We start from the raw sequence: 26798 nt of genomic DNA on the forward strand, positions 1-26798 counted from the left end.
GGAAGCAGAGGCTGAGGAGATGTAGTCCACATAAATTAGAATACGGCAGGACCTAATGTTTAGTGGGAAACAGCTTTTAATTTTTCAGAGTCACAATTATTAGTATGTATATCACCTGTGAGATTCTGGGTCTGAAGTTTACCCCCTTGGACATGAAGTGAACTGACGTATCATACATAAACGCCCCTGTCTTAGTGCTGTGAATGTGCTCAGTGGTTTACATTTTCTCCTAGAATTCAGTCTGGATAAAATTCTACTTGAAATCTAGTTTTATTTTGAACATAGATAGATTGGCCTTACAGTATTATAAAAAGGGTAACACCTAGAATTAAAACTGGTTTTGTGTTGTGTTGTTGTGTGGGATAGGGAGGGGTGGGTTTGTACTTTACCTTGACTGCACAGGTCAAGGCAGACAAGTGTGCCTGCGTCCTGTTCCGCGAGTTGCCCCCTCAGCCATTCCCAGCCGCTGCTTCCTCAACTCCCTCCTCACCTCCCTCACTGGGCGTTGGCGACACGGCAGGGGCTAGACTCCGATTCAGGGTGGGGCGGGGCACGTGCGTGTGCATTTCTGCTCAGCTTACAGGTACTGCTGGTCTAATGGTTCTAGTTCTAGGACCACACTTGGAGAATCACTGAATTAAAGATTTTCACTTACTTTCAGAGCATCTATATTAGGTGGATGGTTAGCAGCACTTAGGAAACCCAGAGCCTTTCTTACCTTTGTTTCAAAATCACCAGCCATACTTTCAGAGGTTACAGTGGTTTCAAAGGACTCTGTTACTTAGCATAACCAGTTGTACTTTGTCCTTATGATGGTAGTCATGTTTGTGAAAGTAGTGCTTTCCTAAGAAATGTGGAAATATTTCACTTTTTGGATAAAAGGAGGGCTTTACATATTGCAATGATTCTCAGGGTAGCTGTGTTCACTATGTAACTCCCAATTTTGAGGTGGTTGCTATGGCTTTAGGGAAGTGCTTCAGTTGAATAAAGCCAATTTGAAATATATTATAATCCAAACAGCTTTATTATTGTTGGCTTTTCCATTTGTATCACCTTTCCAGTTCACTCACTTTGATGATTGGTTTTTTCCTTATGGACTAATTTATTTTGGGGGGGCATAAAATTTATTGAGGTATCTTAAACCTCATTAATCATACCTACAGTAATGTTGCATGTAGTAAAATTCACTGTATTGTTCTATAAGTTGTGAAACTGCATGTAGTCATAGGACCACCTCTATAATAAGTGTATAGAATAATTCCACCCCCTCAGAATTATTCACTAGTGCTCCCTTGTAGCCAGCCTCTTGCTGCATCCCCAGCTGCTAATGATTTCTGGCCTAGGTTGCTTTTTCTTGAATGTCTTGTAAATGGGGTAGTACAACATGAAACCTCTTTGAGCCTGGCTTCTTTCCCTTGTTGTAGTGAATTTGAGATTCATCCCTGATTAATCAGTCAGTAATTTATTCGTTTGTATTGATGAGCAGCATTTTATCGAGTAGATGTACCAGTTTGTTTATCCATTCATCAGTTGTAGGATGTTGGGTTGTTTCCAGTTTTGAGTGATTATGTGACTAAAGCCACTATAAATAATTCATGTACAACTTTTTGTGTGAACATAAATTTTTATTTTTCTTGGGGAAACTATTTAGGGCTGGGTCGTATAGTAAGCGAATGTTTAGTTTTATTATGAACTCACATACTCACCATCACTGGTTATTGCCATTTTGCTTTTTATCTACTCTAACAGATAAGTACCTGTGACATCTTTAATTGGTACAAATGTCCAGTTGCTGCCCACAGTGGCAGAGCCTCAGGACCCTATAAAAATGGGACCCTGCCTCACACCTGCCTCGATGCAGAGCTTCATGGTGCCCCCATTCCCCCTCTGCCGTAGGGCTGGAGGTGCTTTGCTCATGCCCTCATCAGGGCCCCGTTTTGCAGTCACTACTTGCAGGTGCTAACCCTCAAAATCCTCGGCAAAAGCCCAGATTGTGACAACAAAGCATCTCTAAACAGCTAGCCGCAAAGGTAAGTTTTTTAAAAACTGGTGTGACAGGGCCATTAACTGTCCTGAGCACACCTAAGTCCTTTTCACATGTTTTTAATGCTCACAGTTTTTCCATTTGGAATCTTCCTTTTAAAGAATAAAACAGATAATTTAAAATGCTGGAGTGCTCAAAATGGACTCTGTTTATGGTAGAATAAACTCTGAATCGGTTGTGTTAAATTGATTTTTCTAAATTTTGTGAGAGGAGGAAGCCTTTTGAAATAATTTAAAGAATGAACAAAGGAACAAAATGTGGCAGTTACATTAATACTAAAATCAAACTAATTAGAGATTTTCTCATTTCAACTTAAGTTGATGGGAATATTTGAATGGAGATCGCAGAATTCAGGGTAAATTGTTCAATTTCTGCAGGATAAGAGGATGGAATGAAACCGGGTTTGCACCTTGGTGAACCTTAGAATCACCTGGAAAGCTTTTTAAAAGAAAGTGCTGATGCCCTGGCCCAACTCAGTCCCCATGAGTAAGAATCTCTGGGCTCGCCCTGGGGGCCTGACGTGAGGAGGTGTTTAGGTCGCACTCCAGTTCTAATGGATGGCAAAGGTTGGGAGGCATCGGACCTACGGCAAAAAATTACTGTTCCAGGGGTAATTCTACAAATGTTTCCTCTTATCAAAATAAGCACTGTTTTCTGTTTGTTTCCAAGTATGTGGAAGTGCTTCGAGCTGCTGAGATGATCAGTAAACGAAAAGAATAGAGACCTGCACGCAGGCGCTGTATTCGCTTCTCTCCCTGCCTCTCTTGGACTCTGTTCTGTGTGTGAGCGACGTGTCTCTCACAAAAGCAGGTGGAATAGCTTAAATATTAAACAATAATTTCTTTTAGTTTCTCCAGGAATTACTTACAGATGGCTTTTAAAAACTTTTTAAAGGAATAGCTGACTATAAATAGTAGGAGTAAATGTTCTTATCTGAGGTATATAGTACAAGGATTATTTTACATTAAGGACATAATTATTCATTCTGGACAAAAATGGATTGAAGACGATCAAATCCTTGTGCCATTTACAGTTCATTCTTAAATGATACAAACATACTATAGGTTGAATGTTTAACCCAATCCTTATCTGTAATATATTAACATGAAAAATTATTTGCGTGCTCTTGAGAGAAGTATTCTGATTCAGAAGAGAGGGCATACATTTTACACTGGCAGTTAATACAAGGTGGGGGTTGTCAGAATCAAGTCAGAACATTATCTTCATGTTCACAGAGACCTTTTTTTTGTTCACTTTATCTGTAGTATCTTTGGATCAGTGCTTTGCACATAGTACACACTCAATAAATTAATGTCTAGGCAGGCTGTAAAAGCATAGAGCAGAATATAGAAAATGACATTCAACAGGAATGTAAATTTCTATCACTTGCACTTAAGATATTAAAATATAGGCTGGAGGAGAACCAAATTAAAAAAGTTTTTGAGGATTTTTTTTTTAGTCAGCCAAGTTCATCCTGCTAAAATGTTTAAAATTTGAAGTTATTTCTATTAGAAGTACATTGCCAAGAGAGATCATGGGATCAGAGACTCCATTCTGGCTCCACTATTCCTGGAGTTGAGATGTGTTGTGTTCTAAGCTCCAAGTTCTCTGGGGAGACATTACAGATGCTGGCTTGTCTAGGGGAAGCAACCCTGTGAAGGCTTATTGCATGAGAATAGAATGGAAGAATTTGCATGTTCAGCCAAGAATGGGGAAGACCCGGTTGGTTGGCTGTCTGGCATGGGTTGGCTCTATAGGTCAGAACCAGGAGTGGTGAGTGGATTTAGGCTGACAATGGGAGACGTTTCTAACAAATGGGCTGCTGTAGAAAACACAGTGCTCTATGCCAGTCTGAAGAATGGGTTCCTGCATCCAGTGGGGAAGTCAGATTAAAATCCTGTTTTTGTCTCTTCCAACCCTGAGATTCTATAGTTTGCTTTGAGGCAAAGCTCATGTCCCATGAAATGGGTCAGACTGTAGATTTTTCACTTGAACCTGGGAAAATTCAGCGCTTACTTTGTTTGCAGTGTTTTATGTTTCCTTGGTGAAATTGTATCTGTTTCTTGCTTTCTCAGAAATCTCAGACAAGATGTTTTTGATTACCTGCTTTTAAAATAAACTTCAGGGACCTGATTCTCCTACAGTCTGCTGATCAGGTACCTTTAGGATAAAATACTAGGGCCTCATATTGGTGAGGTCACGAAAGTGGAAGAGGGTGGGGATATTTGAGTGTGCCAGTAGAATCGCATTGGGTGCTACAAAACCCTTTGAGTAACTTTTAAATCAAATCAAGGTGCTGTGACTAGAAGAAGCTTAGATTTTTGGAGTCAGACTGACCTGGTTTCAAATCCTGACTCTGGCACTTCCTCACGTTGGCATATTACTTAACCTCTCTCAGGTGTAGACTCAGGTTTCTTGTCCATGAAATTAGAATAATTCTTCTTCATTTCCAGAATTGTTGGAAAGACTAGATATAATGTAGGAAATCATGAAACGTTAGCTTTGGTTATTAGTGGTATTAATCATAGAATGGCTTTGAATAGACAAGTCATTTATTAGTTCTGTTTTGCTGGGCACGCCGCTTAATCTTGGACTTCATTTTGTTATGGGGATTAAACAAGATAATCTTGTTTATTAGCAAGATAAACAAGATAATGCTAACAAGGTGCTTAGCAGGGTGCCTGGCCAATGTTAAACAAGATTATTGTATTGGCTGTGCAGCTATTTGGAAATATTAAACTAGATCATTACATTAGTACAGCTATTTGGAAACTGATACCTGAATACTCAGAGAGACCTGACAGTTGTGAAGAATAGAAGCCCCAAGGAGTCTAGTTTCATTGCCTTGGCTTCTCATGGATGTCAGGAGGTACTATTTCTACCTTATTTTAGCTTCTGGTTACTTCTCTAACAAATAACCACAAACTTAGTGTCTTAAAACAACACAAATTTGTTATCTTATTTCTGAAGACCAGAGGTTCTAACCTAAATTCAAGGGGTCAGTGAGGCTGTGTTCCTTCCGGAGATTCTAGAAGAGACTTCACTTTCCTTGCTTTCTCCAGCTTCCGGAGGATGTCCATGCTCCTTGGGTTGTGGCCCCTTCTTTCATCAGTCAGACAGTGGCACAGCTTCTCTCTCTCTCAGACCTCTGCTTCTGTCATCACATCTGCTTCGACTTTGCTCCTGCCCTCTTACAAGGGCCCTTGTCATTGATTACATTGGGGCCCCTTATATAATCCAGGATAACCTCCCTATGTCAAAATCCATAATTAAATCACAACTGCAGAGTCTCTTTCACCATATAAGGTGCACTATTCACAGATTCTGGGGATGAGAATGTGAACATCCAGTGGGTGTGGGGGCACTATTCAGCCTACCTCATCCCTCCTGTTTTAGAAAGTTACCATTGATATTATAGATATTATGTATTTTTTCTTGAGCATCCTGATTAAAAGAAAAATTATTGCTCTTGCTGGGTGGCTGAAGTGGTTGGAGCATTGTCCCATACACCAAAAAGGTTGTGGGTTAGACTTATGGTCAGAGCACATACCTGGGTTGCAGGTTCAATCCCCGATTGGGTTGTGTACGGAAGGCAGCTGATCAATATTTCTCTCTCACATTGATATTTACCTGCCCCCCCCTCTTTCTCTCTCTCTCTCTCTCTCTCTCTCTCTCTCTCTGAAATCAATAAGCAGAGCCTTGGGTAAGGATTGAAAAATATTTTTGTAGTACTTTTTCTCTGAATTCATGGACTCTCATGCCATTCTCCAAAGAATTCAAATGCTGAGCCTTAACCTAAAGGAATTTTAAAAGAAATCTCAAGTGTTCTCTGAGCAACTGACATGAAACTAAAGTCTAAGGGAAGATATTTTTCATGTCATTTTGAGGTATTCCATGGCCGAGTATAGTACCATCCAAGATGTTTGGTGTGAGGTGTTACATTTAACTTATAATGCCCCTTGAACTTCACAGTGAAGGTGTGCTTTATAGATACTTTCTCACTAGCGTGAAGATACTGACTGCTGTGAATTCCCTGGGGTTGGTGGTAGAATTGGAAACAGAGACCAGGTTTCTTGTCCTCTGAGGGCAGAAATGAGCTCGCTCTTACTCTCTGATATTTGTCAACACTTTCATTTTTTGTGTCTGCTGAAGGTAGACAGAAATATCCCCAGAAAACCAGCCCCTCTGTACAACTCTTAGGAGTACAGTCTTTGGACAATTGAGATCTCTGGGTAGCTGTGGTTTTGTTGTTCTTCCTGAAAAACTGTTTGTTTTAAGCATCTTTTAGAGGAGTTAAGAACATATGCTCTGGAGTTCAGCCACCTGGGATCAACCTGAGCCTCATCCTCTGCGGAGCTGTGTGGCCCAGGGCAAGAGCTTAAACCTTGTGCATTTCTGCTTTCTTATGCGTAAATGGTAATAATGACACCTGCTTCCTATTATTGTCAAGATATAGTGCAACAATGCAGTTTGTGCTCCATAAATGTTAGATCATCAGATTTCTGCATTTCCTTGCATCCTAGTTTAACACTTTAAAACGACTTCAGCAACCTTGTAACAGCATCTTTGTTATAAATACCACTTTTGGTCAGTGATTCCAACATGAGAGGGAACTAAAATATACAAGGCAGATTTGGGTGATTATGTGATTGTTGGTGGTAAATTCTTAATTTTCAGATAAGTTTACATTTGATCATTTCATTCATTTTTCAATATTTAGTAAACATAAAGCATATGATACATTATATGTCAATGTTATGTCACTGAAAGGGTTATAAAGAGATGAGCAAGAAAGCCTCCCTAAGGCCTGGAGACATGCTCACTGTTGCTTTGATTTTTTTCAAGGACCTTTCACTCATTTATTTATTCTGCACATTTATTGGGTGTGCCTGACTCTGCTAATAGGAGCTAAGGCTAATCTAGCAGTAAGTAAAATAGAAATCCCTGGCCTTAGGGAGTCATATTCTAGTGAGGGAAGACAAACAATAAATGGGCAAAATAAAGAGAATATATAATATATTAAGTGATGGCAAGCGTTAAGGAGAAAAACAAATCAAGGAGAGGGAAACTGGGGTTTGCCAGAGCAGGTATTGGTGATTTAAAGTTGGATGGTCAGAGAAAGCCTCCCTGAGAAGGTGGCATGTGAGCAACCGGAAGGTAGTGAGGAAGTGAGTCACAGAGATTTCTAGAAGAGCATTTTAGGCAGAAGAAAAGCAGGTGCAAAGGTCCTAAGATTGGGAATGTTGTGGTGACTTTGAGGAAAGCGGTCACGACCACCTTCCCTTTGGTTCTCTTTTGAATGTCGTAAGGTCAGGAACACAGAAGGCAAATTGTCACCGTTGTTTTAACATTCAGAGGGAAGCACAAAGGAGTCACATTTATCACTTCAATGAAAGGAAACGGTATCCAGCGCTGCCTCTGTGGCTTAACTTTCTGTCTAAATGAATTTAACAGGTAGAAGTTTTGAACTTGTCAGCTTAGATGTTGGAAAGAGGTTGGTCAGCCAGAACCTGCTTGGTGGTCTTGGCGACTTGCTTCTTCCCTCACCTGAGAGGGTGTGAAGAGGTGGGAACTGGAGGATGGCTTCTAGCCCCAGATACCTGGGTTCTTGGGTTTCCCGGTGTCCAAGTCATCCTACAGCTGGGAGAGCACCAGCAATCAGAACAGGGGAATTTATGACTTTTGGGATCATTGTTATTAAGATGTGACTTACGTGCCCCCCAAATGCAGCTGCTTTTGTGTAAAATTGGATGGATGCTGACAAACGTGTACAGCCCATGGCGTGCTGATAAATACTAAACAGGTGGCTCTTCAGGGAAAGAGAGAAGCACTAATTTGTAGCTTCTGCTGATTTTTCCTCATGTGTAAATACTTCTATCATCATTGATTTCAAGTTATCAGCGTGATATCGTGGGACAGGGTGTTGGGTAAAGATGAAATGGATCTTTCAGGCCTATGAGGAGCTGGTTCCGGTACACCAGGCACTTGCCACTGATGTAACTACCACCACAGTCAAGATACAGAATGTTCCCGACACCCTGAGGTTCTCCAGGCTTTGCCCAGTCCCTTCCCTACTCCGTGCCCAGCTTTGCACTGATCTGCTCTCTGCCACTGTAGATGACCTGTCTGAGAATTTCACGTCAGTGCGGTCAGACAGCATGTACTTTCTGTGTGTCAGAATGATGAGTGGAATTCATCCATCTGACATTTACTAGTAGTTTGTTCCTTTTGATTGCTGGGCATTCCATGATATGGGTATGCCGTAATTTGTTTATGCATTCACCTGTGGATGGACATTTGCACTGCTCTGGTCTATCATTCAGGAAGCTGCTAAAAACATTTGTGTGCGAATTTTTGTTTGGAAATGGGTTTTTATTTTTTTTTGGGGGGGGGGAATACTTAGAAATGAAATGTCTGGGTCATGAGGACAATGTATGTTTCATTAAGAAATTACCAAATGATTTCCCAAAGATGTTGAACTGTTTTACACTCCCACTAGCAAAGTATGAGAGCCCGATGATCCACAATCTCATTAGAACTTGGTACTTTGAGTCTTTTAAATGTTAGACATTCTGGTGTATATATAGTGCTATTGTGATTTTAATTTGCATTGGAGTGTCTCTTCATGTGCATATTGGCCATCTGTATGTCTTATTTTGTAGTATGTCCATTTAGATTTTTGTCCACTAAAGATATTTGTAGGTTGGAGGTAAATAACTTTTCAAAAAGGAGTCCAGAATTTGGAGACATCTGTAAATTGGAGAGGGCAAAAGGCAAAACAAAGCAGACAAGCAGCCTGAGAAAACTGACACTGAGGTGGCCACAGTGCCCGTGACCTTGGCACTTTATAACCAGGGTGACTAAATGTTCCAGTTTTCTTGGGACTGCCAAGTTACAGCAATAAAAAGTCCCAAGTCTCTGGAAACACGCCCTTCCTGGGCAAACTGGCATGGTTGGTTGCTGTACGGAATATATACATATACAGAACTAGCACATTGTGTGCCTGGAGTCCATGAGACTGGTGATGGCTTTAGCTGCAAGCCAGAAGGGACTGTTGGTGGTGCAGATTCTGAAAGGCCACACAGCTCCTCATAAGGGGCAAAGCCAGGGTTAAATGTGGGTCTTCTTGCTCCCAGACCTCTGCTCAGAAGATACCAGCTCACTTTTGAGATAAGAATTTAGGGACACAGGGAAGGTTTCCTCCAGCTGCCAGGGGGGAAAGAAAAAACAAACCTTCAGTGATTGTTTTTTGAAATCACATGCGCTATGGACTTATTTATTTGGCTGAAATTTTAATTTTCTGGTCAATGTAGTTGTCCTGGGAAGAACTAAGACATAGAGTTTTACCAATCATTTACACGTTAGTATAAAATAGCTTGTTAAAAAAAGCCTTACCTGAGAACACGATTTGGTTTGGGGAAGGGCAGTGATAGGAAATGTTTGGGTATAAGACTGAGAGGCTACTACTAAAGAAGAAAGAGTACAAACACTTGACAGATTTGGGGGTGAAGGGTGAAATTCATCAACTTGGTACTGTGAATGGAGTTGTACCGCTAGGCAGGGCAGGGTATTTGTGGGTCATTACACAGAAAAGGAGCTTTCTTAAGCTCCTTTATGTGGTGTTAAGGACAAAGTCGAACTTTGATTTATTTGCTATTGATTTTATACTTTGTATATGCTGTCGGTTCCTGATTTATTTATAAAGTGTCCCTATGCTAGTTATATACTGTTCCATGTTTCAGCCCTTGCTGCTCTTGCACAACACGTAAACACAGTCATCTGTGGTTTTGCATTACCCCAGAGGGGCTAGATGGAATGCCTGCTTATAGATAATACGACTGCTCTGTTTTCATACACTGTCTGTCTTTTGAGTAACTCCCAACATGTTATGACATTTTTCTTCTTAATGTTTATTAAATGCCCTCAGCATGCTCAGTGCTCTTGAAAGAATATGAAAGACACAATTCTTGCCAATGAGAGACATACATATTAATAGATAAGATACATAAACATGCTTTTAAATATATATGAAATCCTGGGAGGTGACAGATTATTTTGTTTGGATGAGGTAGAATCATTGAATTAATGCACACTACCCTTTACCTCTTGTCTTGCCAGCAAAGCAAAGCAAAGCAAAGCGCAGAGATATCTCAGCCTACAACCTTCAGAACCATAAGTCTGGAAGAGTTAGTACTTCAGTTAAGGCATAATTCAACCATTTTTGACAAAATTAACTTTATTTCTATAATTCTCATACCAAAGATTTTTGAACTACATAGAGCTCTAATGTTTGTAATTTAAGCAATTCAAGGAATCTGATTTTCATACTCATTCATTCATCAATCTTTTCTTTGAACCTACTGTGTGTCAAACCATGTACTAGGAGCTGGGAACAAAATGGTGAGTAAGACAGATATGTCCCTGCCTCACTGGAGAATGCAGGTGGGACACAGACATGAAACAGGTAATTGTACTAATCAAAGCATAACTACTGTGATCTTCGAGAGGACGTGGTAATGGGACCAGGCCTGGGCTGGGGAGTTTTGAATACGTCCTACTTGAGGTGAGACACAGAGGATGAGGAAGAGGAAGCAAGGTGGAGAGGGTGGAAGTAGGAGAGGGTTTTGTAGGCAGAGGCAGCAGCTGCCATGACACAGCCCCAGAAGTGACAAAAGGCAAGTGTGGCTGGGACCCAGAGCACTGGGAGCAGGTCTGATGTGAGGAGAGGTTGGGCGGGTAGGCTGGGCCAGGTCATGCAGGCTCTGGAGGTCAAAGTAGGACAACAGTGGTCTTTATTCAATGTGTTCAGTAAAGCATATGGAATAGTTCCTGGTGCCGCATAAATGTTGATATGATATTATTATTCTGATTTACTTTCACAAGTATATTAATAAATCACATTGAATATTAATTATTACTATTTAAGAGCAAAGGAAAGCCGCTGAAGGGTTTTAGGCATGGATATGACACATGCCACAGCCAAATTTTGTAACTGTATTCTGGCTTCCTGGGTGGGAGGCAGATGTGAGAGCAGAGCGTGGTGCAGATGGCTCTGACAAGATGAAGCAAGTGTATAGGCATCGAACAGGATGTCAGAACAGACCCATCCAGTAGCCTGTGGCTCACTGGTGCATGAGGTTCTTAACTTTGGTACTCAAGAGATACTTAACTTTGAGGCTCTCTAAGTTGCACAAGATTGTGTAAACGCATGGCTAATTTTTCAGAAGTTCTGACTTCTTCAGTTTTGGATATGCAAGGGAGCCTGAAACTGAATCTTTCCGAAATGGCCCCCGAAGCTGTACCCCAGAATGGGCCTCCACAAGGGCTGCTGCCTCTGCCTCAGTTGGGGAACTGAGGGATGAGGAAGCTCCCCTCTGTAGCTCTTCTCCAATCTTTTACCAACAGAACAGGGTGTGTAAACGGATGCCCAGAAAGCGGGTAACCAGACACTAAGACCTGTGCCACAACTACCATTACCCCTCTGAGAGTGTGCCCCGTGATGCTGTAGTCTGCTTTTGATTGGTAGAACCTTAGTCATGTTCAGAACCGTAGCTTCACTGAGTTCGGCTTTTAGCTCTGCAGCATGGAAAGACTCACCAGAAGGATGTTGGAATGTGTCTTTTGAGTCCATCGATAAAATGCACCATGAAACTTAACTAAATTCACCCTGATGCTAGATATTCAGCAAAGATTTACATTTTACCACCTCCCAATACCAGCCTTATACATTGGGGCACTGTCAGAGCCTCAGTAGCCTTGTATATGAAATTGGAGATAATGATATGTATCTTTTAGGACTCTTGGAGGAATGACGTTAAATATGATAACCTGCAAAGGGGCAGTAAGATGCCTGGCATAAGGTTGGCATTCAGTAAAGGAGACATCAGTCAGTCAGTGGGCACCATTCCATAACTCCATAAAGGACACGGAATCCACAAAAGGCGGAGACGCAGTGGGCTCACCGCTATTGGGAGTGAGTAGCCTGAATAGATGTGGCCCGTGTGCCAGCCGCATTGAGCTTTCGGAGCGAATCTGCCCCTGGAGAAGTAGGTGGGGTTGCTGTTTGTTCTGTGTCATTCATGTGTTGGTATTATTTCTTTCATTGTAATTAGTTTCATTTTTAAAATAATGGAGGCACATAAAAAATGAAAGTTCCTGTTTTCAGTTTCTCAAGTGTCCTTCCTGAAGTATCCTGCACATAGAAGCATAAATGTATTATAGATTCTTCTTTCTTTCTGCTACAAAAATTAGGTCAGATTACATACCCATTTTGCACATTTATTTATTTATGACTGCATTGGAGATCAACTCATTTTTAGTCCATGTAAAACTAATCTTCTGTTGATGGCAACTGAATTTTTTTTTTTGCATTTTTTTTTTTTTGCTCTTACAAAATTTGCTCTAATATCCCTTCTTGTATTGGGTTGGCCAACAAGTCCGTCTGGTTCCCTTCTGTAAAATAAAAGACACATTTTTCATTTTTACCAATAAGTTTATTGATTTGGATTTTTTGAGTATTCAGCTATCTCCCATGTGGTTTAACATTGATTGTTCTCAATTAATGTCTCAATTTGATCGCTATCAACTTCAGCCGGTCTACCCCACCATGGAGCATTGTCCAGTGAAAATTCTCCAGCACGAAACTTTGCAAACCACTTTTGACACATTTGATTAGTCACAGCACCTTTTCCATACACTGCATAAACCTTTTTGGTGTGTGTTTCAGTTGTATTTTTACCTTTCTTGAAATAATAAAGCATAATATGCTGAGAATGTTGCTTATTTTCTTCCATCTTCAACATTAAAATGGCTACACAAAAATTCACCAATACTGATAAGTTTTCTTTTTTAAATGCATGCTAATATGCCAGCTGTCACAATATAATCTAACAAAATTTTTTTGAATGAAGTTAAAGACTAAGCACTACTAGAGCCATCTTATAGGGAAAAAAATAACAAAAAACAAACTTTTTGGCCAACCCAGTACATAAGTGACTATATTTGTGGAGTAAATTTTTAGATGTGGGAAGGGTGAGTCAAAGGTTAGTTACTGTGTATAATTTTACTGATGTGACCAACTTGCTCTCAGAGCCCTGGTCCCAGGTTGTGCTCTTTACCAACCACGTGGAAGCCACGTTTGTGCCTGCATCCCTGCCAATAGCATATCACCAGCTCTTTGACTTTTGCCAGTGAAATAAGGGAAGTGGAGAGGAGATACCAGGGTAGGCTAAGAGGAACCCTAACTGAAGAATGGGGGGAGGGATTAACTAGAGTGTAAGAGGTGACATTTATAAGGGAACCATTTACTAGGTACCAGGCAATGACTAGACCAGGCAGTTCAGCTGTTACTGGAGTCAGTCCTTACAATGATACTCACCCATAGATATTATTATCCCCCATTTGACTATAATGCCTCTCTCTGTCTGCTATCCCTCCTGTGTTCTTTTTTTTTTTTTTTTTTTTTTTTTTTTACATTTGAGGGAGCCATGGCCCAAAGAGTGTACGTGATGTACCCAAGATCCCAGAGCCAGCTAAGTCAGGACAGGGTTCCGTTTGCTACCTTTCTGTATGTTACATCGGGCCACGGGTCCAGTTGGTACCAGTGAGGCCACAAAGGATCTGAATATGCCATATTTTTTCAACCATAATGCATACTTTTTTGCCCAAATTTTTGAGGGAAAAATAATGCGCATTATACATGGGTGGTACTAATTCCATATCTATATAAATGTTTTTGAATCTTTTATTTATGTGTATGTGTTAAAAGTATAACTCTAGAAAGCAATAATGATATCTATGTGCAAAATACTACCCTTGAATATGATAATCAGTTTTCATTTCTAAATATAAATATATACAAAATTGAATTAAAAAATTAAAACAAAAGATTTTTTTCCTGAAAAAATCTTTTTCAGGAAAAAATCTGAAAGTTTGTGCCAAAAATGTAGGAGCACATTATATATGGGAGCGCATTATACATGACAAAATGCGGTATCTTCAGGGTGTATTTCACCTGTAGTTTGAACTTAATAGTTAAGTTGAACTCTCCCACTTCCTATAATCAATGAGGTTCCATGATATTTGAGTGGACATGGTTTTAAACATGCTGGCAATTTTCACACTGGCAGTAGGTTTTGTGTAAAGTTCTTCCTCAGCGATTCTAAGTTCCTTTCCACAAGAAGTACTATTTCTTCCAAGGAACTCTTGGCAAAACACTCAATTTTTTTGAGCTTTTAATATTTTCTAGTAAAGTATTACACACCCCCTTGAATTCTGCCCTTCGTCCTCTGGAGTCTTAACATCATCAGCCTGTTGGTTCCTCCTGGAACACGGTTGGAGACCGGGGCTGGCAGTGGTACCCTCGTCCCCATTGTTGGCTGCAGTTTCAGAGTCCAGGGCCACCGAGATTAGAGGGTTCAGCTGGGATCTCCTTGTCTTTGTTCCATATTTGTGTTCAGAGTCCAGGATCTTTTCTGTGTGTATCCAGGCAGTTTCCACTTGAATAAAAAATGTGAGTGTGAGACTTCAGGCCTTCAAATTTAATGAGGATTAGGGACATTCAATTAGTGCCTCAAGTCCCAATGGGGAGATAACTATTAAATGGCACAGAAATTAGGTTGATCATCCTTATCAGGAGAGATGGGCAATGCCTGAGAATGCGATGGAAATAGGAGAATAAGAAATAAATGTTTTATCTGGAAAAATTAAAGCGGGCCAGTGATTTTTTTTTCTTTCAATTTTTGAACTGTCCCCATTGGAAAACATCCTGGTGATGGTCACATGCTTTTAGGACAAAGTCATGGTGTTCTGGAGAAAGTTCCATTTGATGTATTGCGTTTGCCCAAAGCAAGGAAAGTGTCAGTTCAAGGGAGGGAATTTGAGAGCTGCAGTGATCTTAGAAATCAACTAGCCCAAAGTCTTATTTTATAGGAATGGAAACTGAGACATAGGAAGTGTATGTGATTTAGCCAAGAAGCCACCTCTGGGGAGTGTCAGCTGAACCTCGAACCACACTCTCCTGTCTTTGTTCGTTGTGATTATTCGATTGCCGTTATGGGATCACATTTCTTAATCTTCCAGGAGAATACAGTTGTTTGGGATTTTGTTCATTTTTTTCCTAAAGTGGACAGGGACTTACTTTCAAAGCTATCTTAAACAAAACTCACTATTTTGTACTGAAGAAGGAGGTAGCCCTGACTGGTGTGGCTCAGTTGGTTGAGCGTAGTTTCACAAACTGAGAGGTCGCCAGTTCAATTTCGGGCCTGGGTTGTGTGTTCGGTTCCCAGTTGGGGCAGGTACGAGAGGCAACTGATTGATGTTTCTCTCTCACATTGATGTTTCTCTCCCTGTCTCTCTCCCTCCCTCCCCTTCTCTCTAAAAACAAATAAATATTTTAAAAGAGAGAGAGAACAGCGTACACAAATAATAAGTCTAATTTGTTAAAAAAGTGGTTGAGATGAATTGGATTGAACTATTTTTACACAGGAAGCTTGGTTGATTAGTAGAAGGTATGATCTTTGTTTTGTTTTTGAAATGGCCACCTTTTAGTGGTGTGGTTAATGAAAAAATGCTATGTATTTATACTGTCTACTGAAGTCAGGAAACAAACAAAGTAGTGTTTTCTTTGTGAATGATCAACTGCTTGGGACTTGTTTCAAATAAATGATATAAATAATCTAACAAGGTCCTTCACTGTACATTCTCAGAACAAATAGAATGTAGTGTGTTTTTATAACCAGATAGCTATTTGACTTTTTCTCTTTCCCACATTTGGATATAGATTGATATAGAATTACTTAAAATGCTGCATATAAATTAAACATTAAGAGGGAGCTATGGAGAGGCTTAGCCACCCCATTGTAATCTTCAGTTCCGTAGTCACCGCCTCAAGGACACTCCACTTCATATCGCATGTCCTCCCTTTGGAAAGTGATCACCAAGGTTCAAGTAACATTTAAGCAGAGCAGGCAACTGCATAATTTATGGACCTGATTCTGTTTGGTGTTGTTTCAATGAAAAACAGGAAAACAAGACTTTTCATACATTAACGCTCTTTTGTTCTTTCCCTCCTGTCTTTGCAGATTGGGGCCCTGAAGGACTATTACCACTTCTACCACAGCAGGACGATTAAAAGGTCAGTTCTCTCGAGCAGAGGAACCCACAGTTTCATTTCAATGGAACCAAAGGTAAGAAGAACCAGTTGGGTGGGGACCAAAAGGCCCAGCTTCTGCATTTTTCATTGGTAACATCACACTGGGAACTGATGACCAGTATGAAGGCTCAAATTTCAAGGGTTGTCATACTATCCTTTGCCAGTGTCTTTGCTTTCTCTTCAGACAAAAATAGGCAATGGCTTGATTTTTTTTTTTGAAGTGTCATTATTATTCCAGTTGTAGAACAGCCCGAGTGTATGGTAAGTATGGATTCTCATGGAGAAATGAGAAGGGATGTGTGTAGGAGAGATAGAGGTTGATTGAGAAGTATCCAAGTACTAAGAATACCACACACTCTTACCTACCTATTTACATACAGATCTGAGGCTCTGTCTGAACTCATGAGAGGGGTCTCCTCCAGAACCCTTAGGTCAGCCCTTAGGTTGCCATGAATCCTCAAATTTCAGCTGGCTTTGAGAGAGCCATGCCCTTGGCAGCCCATGGACTAGACCATGTCTGGGACAACAGGAATGCTGAGCACAGCAGGGACAGGAGCTGGCTCCTGCCCTTCAGGCTCATCAGGTGTCTTTCTACCATGTTGTCTTTACATCAAGCCCATTTGGGTTTTCCAGACAACATAGCCCTGGGACAACCTAGGAGGAGATAGGATATGTCCAAGTCCTCCCACTCTGTTTTCGAGAAATGGAACAGCTTTAAAGTGGGCGATAGGCAGCTGGAGGGCACGAGGGAGTAATGGACTACTCACTGGAAAGTGGAACTCTGAGAGGGAGTTAAATATCTGTCCTCACTAAGTTAGAGGAGGGGCCTGACTCGGGCAGAGAACTGTTTGGCCTCCCAGATGTTGGCCAGTAGATAGAAAGAGTGGCTCTCCCATCCTGCCTCAGTCCCACTGTGGGCTCGCTTTATTATTTACTGATTAGGGAGGGATATTTTCCCCATTAAGATTTGGGTTTGCCATATGAGCTTATTTTCAAACAAAGTGGTGAACAAGTCCCTGCCAGTGAGCGTAGAAGTCCTACCTAGAGATTCTTGAAAATTATATTCCTTTTTTTAAAGCAACAAGGTCCCTAGCTGAATTAACATGCAAATCAGTTTTGCATTTTGGAGTCCTGCCCTCTGTTGTTTACCTTGGTTCACCTTATTTAATTTTTTTCTGGAATATTACTGCACAATATTCATGACTATGAAATTGCATCTTGGTGGTAGTTAGAAAAAGCCCATCTGCCATAGACCCCAGCTTTCCGTGGGTCACAGGAACTTCCCCTAACATTTCCACTCTGGTCGTCTGTGGATTGTAATTTTCCCCCATCATCTCTTTTCACAATTAAATGTTTTTGGAAAAGCAGTCTCTTATGATGTCCTTGAATTAGCTAAGCTTCTGAAGCAAAGTCATGTTTTTTATGTTAAGTGACTTTTTTGAAGCTTTCTAGAACTTCGATAGTAATTAAAACGATCCCAACTCCAGACGTCCTTGCATTGTCAATGTGAATTTGAAGACACCAAGCACTAGTTGGTTTGGGAAGTAAGAACAGCGTGTAAGGAGATACTGTGTGCATGATGAAGGGTTTAACGAATGCGGAGCTATCAGATCCTTACTGTTATCTGGGGGATCTTGGTCTAAATTTCTTCTTATCTCAGTGCATTAAATGGCTTGCGTGGGATCCAGTAGAGACCTTGGATGCTGGGACACACAGTGCCTGGAATGTATGCCCTTCCTCACCCAGTCCAGGGGAGCAGGGTCATTTCAGGCCATGTCTAGGGGACATGCTCAGTTCCCCTTCCTCCTCAATAAAAAGAGCAACCCAGGAAAGAACCATATCTGACTCTTCATTCTGATGCCTCCTGCTCCTCACTCACACCCGGCCATTTATACAAGAGGATCACAGTGCTACCAAATTTGTAGATAGAGTACTGTAGATTGGGGTTTGCCTACAATATTCAGATATTTCTATTCATTAAGTCTGTTCATTCATTCATTGGCCATATCTTGAGCCCCTAGTATATGTCAGGTCCTGTGTTAGGCTCGACGTCTGGAGATAAAGCAGTATCTCCCTCAGGGAGCTCACTGCAGGGTCTCCCGCAGTAGCTTTCAGGGAGACCCAGGACACTACAGTGCTTCTCACTGTTGGGGGTAGGGAGCCGGGGAGATGGGGTCCGCCATGTTCCTTCTCCTTCACTAATGCCTTCTTCAAAAAGCTCAGACCTGCTTAGGCTTTTTTTCCTTTTTAATTCTGAAAAAACTTTCTTCTCACTGAGAAGTTGCAAAAATGTTACAAAGCATTTGTATATGCTCTTCTCAGATTCTTCAAATGTAGACATTTACATTTTACCATATTGACTTGATTATATTCTCTCTGTTCTATTTACACATGTATGTACATTTGTGCACACACACACATATATACATATATACATTTGTATATATGTATAAACATTCCCCCCCAAAATTGGAAGCAAATTATAGACATGATGCCCCTTTAACTTTAAATATTTCACTGTAATTCACTAAATTCAAGAACATTTTTTATATAACCAGAAGTACCACAGTTAACACTCTGATAAAAATCCGGATATTAACATCAATATTATTATCTAATCAACAGACTTTACACAAATTTTGCCAATTGTCTCTTTTCTCAGCCAGGATCACATTTAGTTTTCATTTTGCTTGAGTGCCCTTTGTGTACTCAGTCACCCTTCTTCCTGTTTTCATTTCTTTTTCTTTCATGAGCTGTAACTTCTTTGAAGATTCCCAGCCAGGTATTTGGGAGCCCATCTAATCAGACGGTAAGGTTCAGGTTTAGCAAGAACGCCAGGGATGTGCTGTGTCCTTCTCAGTGAGTCAGATCAGGAGGAGCCTGGTGCCGACTGGTTTTTCACTCATGATCTTCACTTTGGGCACTTGGTTTTCTCTTCTTTAAGATGACCACTTCCCCCTTCCTAATTAATTATTAAGTGTTTTATAGGCAGATACTTTGAAACTCTGCAAATTTCCACAGGCTGACTTTGTATTTTTCACTCCCAGCCACCCACTGGGGATGTAAAGCAAGTGTCAGAAAACTGGCTTTCTTAGGCGGGCCTCCTTTTCTTTAATCTTGGGCACGTGTGTGATTTGGGGTGATGGGACCGTGTGGAGTGGCTTGGTGGGAAAAAATGGCCTTGTGTGGAGCTGTTTTTGATTACCATTTTCTCAAGAACTGGAAAACACACACACTAAACAGATCCTGGCTTTTACTTGCCGTAGTAAATGGCATGGCTCCTTCCCCCCCTGCTTTTGTTTTTACTTAGAGGGTCCTAAAGAAGGGAATCTACAAGTAACAACATTGTAAGAGCAGCTAAGAAAGTGCTGCAGTCAGTTGGGGCACATGATCCAGGAGAGCAAGAATAGCCTGGTTCCCGGATGTGAACATTATGTTATGATTAGCTTCTGAGATGCCAGAGATTCACACACCTCTAAGATATCATCACTGGTACAGTAAGGACAGTTTTGCAGATAGTGCTGGGACAATATTATAGCAGTCGGACCAGTGAGTCTTATAGTTTTCTTATCTATACTATCTTTCTTTTTACCTGACCAACTTTTCCCCAAGAGGCCTAAGCTAAATTCCAGAAACAATAGTCTGGAATTTAGTTGGTCATCTAAATTCCAGGAATAGTCTTGAGTTAATATGCTCAGAAGCCTCTCATTAATCTGTTTAGAAATCTTTGCCTGCTCTGTGGCATTTTGGTCAAGGAGGGTGTTCCCCATATCTGTGTTCTGGAATGGAAGTTCTTTCCAGCTCTTTAAGCTGCCCTTGCAGACCTGGGTGGGAGCGGAGGAGATGATTTTCTTTCATTATCCTTCTCACCCAGAACAAAAAAGCCAGAACACTAAATTTCCTATTACAGTGGGCTCTTTAAAATAAAAAATAAACAGAAGCTGCCATGAAGGTAGGCACCTGTGTCCTATCCATGAATAGTTACGTAAGCACAGCTGCTTTTGAGCATTAGATTTATCTTGAAGGTTCTGGCTTTCCCACTTCTTTTCCAAAATATTTTCTGTCTTCCACTCTACTTTCAGATCCCCCCCCCACATCTAGGATAGAATCATACCCCACTGTGGGATCACAGATGGGCACCTCTCCTATCTTGTTTCTTCTTAAAGTTGTTCTTCAGTTAACTCGCCTCATCACATGCATGTGAACGTCTGTGTATCTCAACTATGGGATAAAACTATACCTACAATATTATTTATTACAGAATCATAGGCTCCTTAGAATTAGAATAACCTGTTTCTTATCCAGTGCTAGCATACTCTCCATCACACGCCTAAGAGGAATTTTTTCAGGTTTGTTAAGCGTGGTCAGTGACAAAGTGTACCGTACCCAACAAGGCAAACATTTCTATAATGGAAGAGATTTAACTCGTTGAGTTATAATCTGCCTGCATCTTCTATCCATTGGATCCACTTTTGCTATCCAGGCTTAGGTGTAACAGCTTGGTAAATATTTGAAGCCCTTCACTTGTTCTCCTGGAGTAGCGATTGTCCCTCAGTACATGTGGCTCAGAATTAACTGCAAGGCTTTAGCTGCCAGAGGTATGGCCTGTTTGTTACATTTATACATAAACCTTTTCCTCTGAAGAGAATTTTTAAGCAGAGCGTTTATAGAATGACAAATAAAGGGGTATAGAAAAAGAACAGGAGGAGAGAAATGAAGTGATTGGAGGTAGTTATCAGGATCAGAGGAAATCAGACTTGTGAAAGAAGAAAGGGAAGTTCAAGTTCCTCAGTAGTCCAGGCTAGTACCTATTGTGCCAAAGATTTGATTTCCAGATGACTGGAGTTTCTCTTTTTGCCTCAAGAGTGAAGGACATGGGATGGACGGAATGTGGGAGTACCTCACTTTACAAAGTGGTTGTGTTCCTGAAAAGTTGTGCAAATCCACTTCTTATTAGGCAGACCCCATCCCCATGAATTCACTTTGTAATTTCAGAATGATTTTATTCTCCACTGTTGATTGATCTGTGGAGACAACCAGTACATTAGTTCATTACTTTTTCTTAGACCCTAGATAAGCCATTTGGACCTGTGGAGGTAAAGGAACTTTATCTAGTTGGACATAAATGCTCAGACAGTTTTACCTGGCTCCCATGCATGAGTCACAGCCATGCTTTTATATTAATCCAATTCCACTTGGCCTGATGCAGCTGCAAATTGTTTCACCCTGACTTCGTCTCACCCCACCTGCCCTCCTTCCAGCCAGTGCTCCTGGGGGCTGCTTTCTGTAGCAGGTTAATTTTCTGCTCTTCGATTTTAATGTGATAAAAGCTTAATGGTTGGACTTTGTTTTGTGAAGTACAGTTTTATAATGTAACCTTCCAGGGCTATGCTCATCCAGCCTGTGGAATGACCCTGGTGTGTTGAGGGATGAGAGAGGCTGTGTTCCCCCAGGCAGGCACCTGAGGCTTTGTGTTCTCATATGTGTTGTAACTGGGTGATTGTACATTTGCCTGTCCACACTGCACCAGTAAACAAAAGTAGTTACCAAATACCTTGAATTCTTCTGGAAGCAGCATGGGCTTGGATCTGATGACAAGCAGACAGAACATGGGCGTGGTGGCCAAGGGGCTAGTTGGGAGGGTCTCTCTTGTTCCAGTCTACTTTCTTGACCACCTTTTTACCAGTTATGAAATGCAACTATTACAATTTTCTGTCTTTAGCTTTTGATAGCATTTCTGGATCTTCAAAAACCCCACTTGAATATATAGATGCCTGGGTGAAGCATTTTAGCTATAAGTTTGCAACTTTTGATACGTTCATGGTAGCAAGATAGCTAGGGGTGTGGGAAGCACAGGAGGAGGTAAGGGTTCCACCATCTTCTTCACCTCCCCTTTGTTTCTGTCTAGTTTCCAACCTCCCGGTTGTCTGATGGTCTGAAACCAGAGAGGAGGTTTGCACACGGCTGGGTTATCTGACAGGAAAGTTTGGGTCATGACCCAAATCCCTTATAGTCAGTAGTGAATTAAAAAAAAAATTCTCAGCTACTTTGGAAAGGTTGCCAAATCTTTATTTGAGAGTCCTTAGCACTACTTTGTTTTGAAAGGTTATAACCCCACATGTCCACAGTGAGGGTGCGGATAACAAGAGTGAGTGAGATGGGCCAGATATAAAATAATGGGGCACACGGGAAAGTGTGGAGCCTTTTGTGTGTGTGATGGAAGAGGTGCCACTCGGCTGTCCCCGTTGTCGTCCTGTGGGCAAACTGTCCAGTTGTGTGGCCAACTCAAAAGAACCAGCACGTCTGGGTTTTTACATAACATTTCCCAATTTTAAGTGTTACAAGTAATTAGAAAGTTTTAAAATATTTGTGTGGACTGAAGAAAACACATCTGAGGGGAATCCCAGTTTGTGCCCCTTGGGGTGGCTGTGTCAGGAGAGAAAGGAAGACGCGAGAGGCAGAGGTCAGCACTTGTGCACCTTTGCTTTTCTTCCCTTCCCCTGCCACCTGTTTGGAGGGGCTCAGCTGTGACCGTTCTCTGTGGCCTAGTCTCCCAATTGATGTGCAGATGTCTCATAGGAGAAAATAACTGGCTCAGGTTATTTAAGTTCTGAAACGAAAGCTGCCGGGGGTGAAGGGAAGGTGGAGGAGCACCTTCTAACTTTTATTTTAATGTTTTGTCCAGTTTTCCACTGACACCTATTACTACTTCACTGAGAGAAACAGTCTTAACTGAGAGTGAAGGTTGGAGGAGACAGGATGATGTCAGAGGACAAACGTCCAATAGAGTGGCCGTGTGAAAAGAGGAAGAGGGATTTGATGGGGGGCAGGGAGAGATTATGGATTTTACATGTTCCTTTAGCCACTTGGAGGAAAGGTACTACATGTAAAAGCTTTGTTACTTGTTTAGTTAATTGAATACCTCTACGGTGTGGAATTCTAAAAAAGTAGGTGCTGGATCTAGAACATGTACGGTAATGACAACATTCTAAATTTCTAGATAGGGTTTGCATTAGTCTGGATTACTTACAACAATACCGCACACTGAGTGGTTTGTGAACAATAGGATTTTATTTCTCATAATTTTAGAGGCTAGGAAGTGCAAGATCAAGACGCTGGCAGACTGGTGTCTGGTGAGCACCTGCTTCCTGGTTCACAGGTGGTGGTTTTCATGTTTCAAATTTCCCTGGTGGAAGGAGCATGTGAGCTCCAATCCCATTCACTGGGGCTCCACTCTCACGACCTAATCACCATGAAAGCCCTGCCTCCCCATCCCATCCCGAGGTGGGGTAGGTTTCAGTTCATGAGTTTTGGAGGAATACAAACATTCAGCAGGACTTAAGAAGGGAATTTTGGAACCACAGGCCCTATTGAACCTTTGGGGAAATTAGAGTAAAATAAGTGGGCAAACCTAGTGAATAAGTGAGAACAGCAAAGAAAAAAAACAGCAACAACAACAAAACCCAAAACCACGTTGCCTCATTTTGAAGAGAGATTATACTGATTCATGTATTTATTGTAATGAATACAAGGGTAAATAAGAAATCCAATTAAAACATTAGCATTCAAAAGGCCTGATTTGTTAATAATGTTGTGGGCTTTGTTTCTCTGCTCAATTCTGCCAAATGTCAATCAATTCTTACAACATAAAAGGAGGCAATATGGTACAGCAGAAAGGACTTTTGGGTTTTAGTTCCTGCTGTGGTCTCTGTAGGGTGAGCACTTAACTAGTCCGTCAGTCAAGTCTTTTTCCATTTGACTCATGATTGTTCATGCATGTACTTAGAGAAATATATGGTATAATATAGTATAATGAATTACATATACATAAAGATCAAAAATATAGGTTAAATTCGTAAAACAAAATAGTAAGTGGCCATTAAAATGATGGTATAAATCTATACATACCAATAAGAAAGGTCTCTAAAATAACATGTAAAGTAAAAAAAGCAATATAAAAAAAAACTATGTGTTCCCATTTATGTTTAAAAAAGCCTGTGTGGATATATGTGTGGTTGTATGCAGGATAGGTTTGGAAGGACACACAAACACATTTAAAAACTCTTAATTACCTTTCCACACTGTATGATTTTTTACAAAACTATTTATAGTGGAACTGCTTTTGTTGATGTCAACAGTGCTTCGGTATTTCACATCCAGTGGATACATCTCTATTTCTCACCTAACTGTACCTTTTACTTGACATGGTGGTCAGTCATTTTGTCCTTCTTAAAAAATGACTCTCTCAGTTTCCTGAGACCACATTATCCCAGTTTTTTTCCTGCCTCTCTTGCACCTTCTGTCTTCATCAATGGCACCTCCTCCACCTCACCTGTGAAGTGTGGAAAGCCCAGGGCTCACCATTTTCCTGGTGTCCTTGCTTTAAATTTACATCTCCTTCTCTCGCATACCTTACTTTCTCTAATCAGATGTCTAGGTAAGCATCTATAACAAAACATGACATATACAATACTTTTAATTCCTACTCATCACCCTGGCCCTCAAGCCTTTTCCTTCCCCATAAATAGTACTATGATTTACCCAGTTGCTGAAGCCAAGATTAGAACCCTTTGAAGCCTTGATTCTCACCCTTTTCCTTATTTCTCCATGTGGAACCAGCAAGAGATCCTGCTGGGTTCACCATAAACCTTATCTTGAAGCTGTGAATCTGTAGACTTTCTTGTCTGGTTCAGCTACCAGCCTGGTTAATCCGCCGTCAACTCTGCCCTGGGCTGCAGCAGCTGCCTGCACTTCCACTGCACAGTGATTCTGCACACAGAGTGGGCTTCTTAACATGTAAGAAGGTCAAGTCTTTCAATGGCTTTCCATTGACTTTAAAGTAAAATCCAATTTTTTTCTTAATGATATTCTGGGGCCAACATGACCAGGCCTCTTCCTATCTCCTTTATTTAGTCTTTGATTTCCTCCATTTTGCTTATTTCACTCAGCCACAGTGGTCTCTCTCTATCTCTTGAAATGCTAAATTCTTTCCTTCGTTCCCTTTGCCTGGAATGTATTGTACTCCCTTTGGTTTTTGAAGGGTAGATATCATCTCATCCGTTACACATCAAAGCACGTGTCACGTCCTTTGAAGAACCTTCTACAATCACCTTTGCTAACTAAAACAGAACCTTCATGTCATCTGCCCAGCTACTTTAACATGTTACTTTTATCTTGGTTGCCTATCTGAATTCAAAACCACAGTGCTTCTTTATTTGGCTGTTGTTGGTCTTTCCCATCCAGGATCCACACTCCCTGGGGGCCAGAGCTCCATGCATCGTGTTAACTGTGGTATTTCCTTGACTTTGAATAATATCTAAGCCATAGAAGACCTTCAGTAGAGGAATGAGTAAATTAATAAATAAACGAAGGATCTTTTTAAAAATAATTTTTATAGGAGAATAAACAATAAAGGCAATAATAAAACTAGCAACTATAATTTTCTCTTAATCCCCTTCAAACATAAACCATTTTGTGGTGACATGCACAGTGCTGTCTCGCTTTAGTGTGCACATGGGAGCAGCTAGCTGGAGAGACACTGCATGACCCAATGAAGGAGGCATGTACTGGACTGAATACTTGGATTCTGGTCTCGGCTTTACTCCTTAGTTCCTGTTAGCACATCACTCCTCATTGGGCTTATTTCACTTATAAAACCATGGAGCCATTGAACTATTTCCTAATGTTTCTTCCAATCCATTAATTCTCATCTTGAACCAATGTCACTTGTGATTTTACTGTTGGTCCAAGTTGCCCAGCAAATGTGCCCTTTTTATATTCTGTGTTCTCATGTCTTTTCAAACTTCCTTCTTGTACCTTCTGCCTACAACTTAGAATATTTTTTTAGCATATTCAGTTCTCCCTCTAGACACTGTTTTGCCTGAGAGAGCTGATTTTGCAGTTAGACTTGAAATTAACCTGGTCATTCCTGAAACAGATACAGTCTTTACCTACTCAGCAATGCTCGTGATAAATGAGAAACAAGTAATATTGCTGCTTTGTTTTCACAGTACATGCCTCTCACTGATACAGGAGTCTGTAATGAAACCAGTAATTACTATTACTGATGTTCATGAGTTCCAGAAGGCAGCTCTGAATAGCAAAAAAAGTTTTTCAGAAACAATAGAGCAAGTTTTAAAAAGCTCGGCTGTGGAAATTAGAAAGTAGAAATATAGTAGGAGGGTGGTGGTCTGGTGGAGATGGGACATAGACAAGGCCAAAACTAAAATCAGGTGGCATCAAAGATGAACACAATTGATGAAAGTTTTTGGTGGATATGTATAGATTTTTTTTAATCCATTGGCAAAGCTAAGCAAGCATTTTCATGTATGAGTTTGTCAGGCTGCCATCTTCCCTCTCTGCCCGTCCCTCCCCCCCCCAAACAAGCACCAAAGAGCAGCGGAGTGAGCGGGTGGGTAAACCGGATAGACAGTGTTCCTGGGGCACATTTACTAGGCCCAGCTCAAGGGCAGCCTTTGCTCTACATGGAACATTACAATAATGTCCCATAAGGTGTGGATGTGCTTTGCAGACTCATCCCTTGGACCAACCAGAAGCCCTTTTTCAACCTGTCTATCCACAGAGAGAAAATGATAAAAGTGG

The 26798-nt window shown here is 40.9% G+C and overlaps 1 protein-coding gene across 1 annotated transcript in view; it reads left to right on the forward strand.

Annotated features, from left to right (window-relative positions):
* Nucleotides 1-26798, forward strand: part of PCSK5 (proprotein convertase subtilisin/kexin type 5) — a 420656-nt gene that overhangs the window by 24059 nt on the left and 369799 nt on the right. Inside the window, 1 exon segment of the mRNA XM_036021750.1 lies at nucleotides 16126-16230. Coding sequence (XP_035877643.1) covers nucleotides 16126-16230 — 105 coding nt within the window.

The sequence above is a fragment of the Phyllostomus discolor genome, chromosome 3 (assembly GCF_004126475.2).
Source record: "Phyllostomus discolor isolate MPI-MPIP mPhyDis1 chromosome 3, mPhyDis1.pri.v3, whole genome shotgun sequence".
Taxonomy (NCBI): domain Eukaryota; kingdom Metazoa; phylum Chordata; class Mammalia; order Chiroptera; family Phyllostomidae; genus Phyllostomus; species Phyllostomus discolor.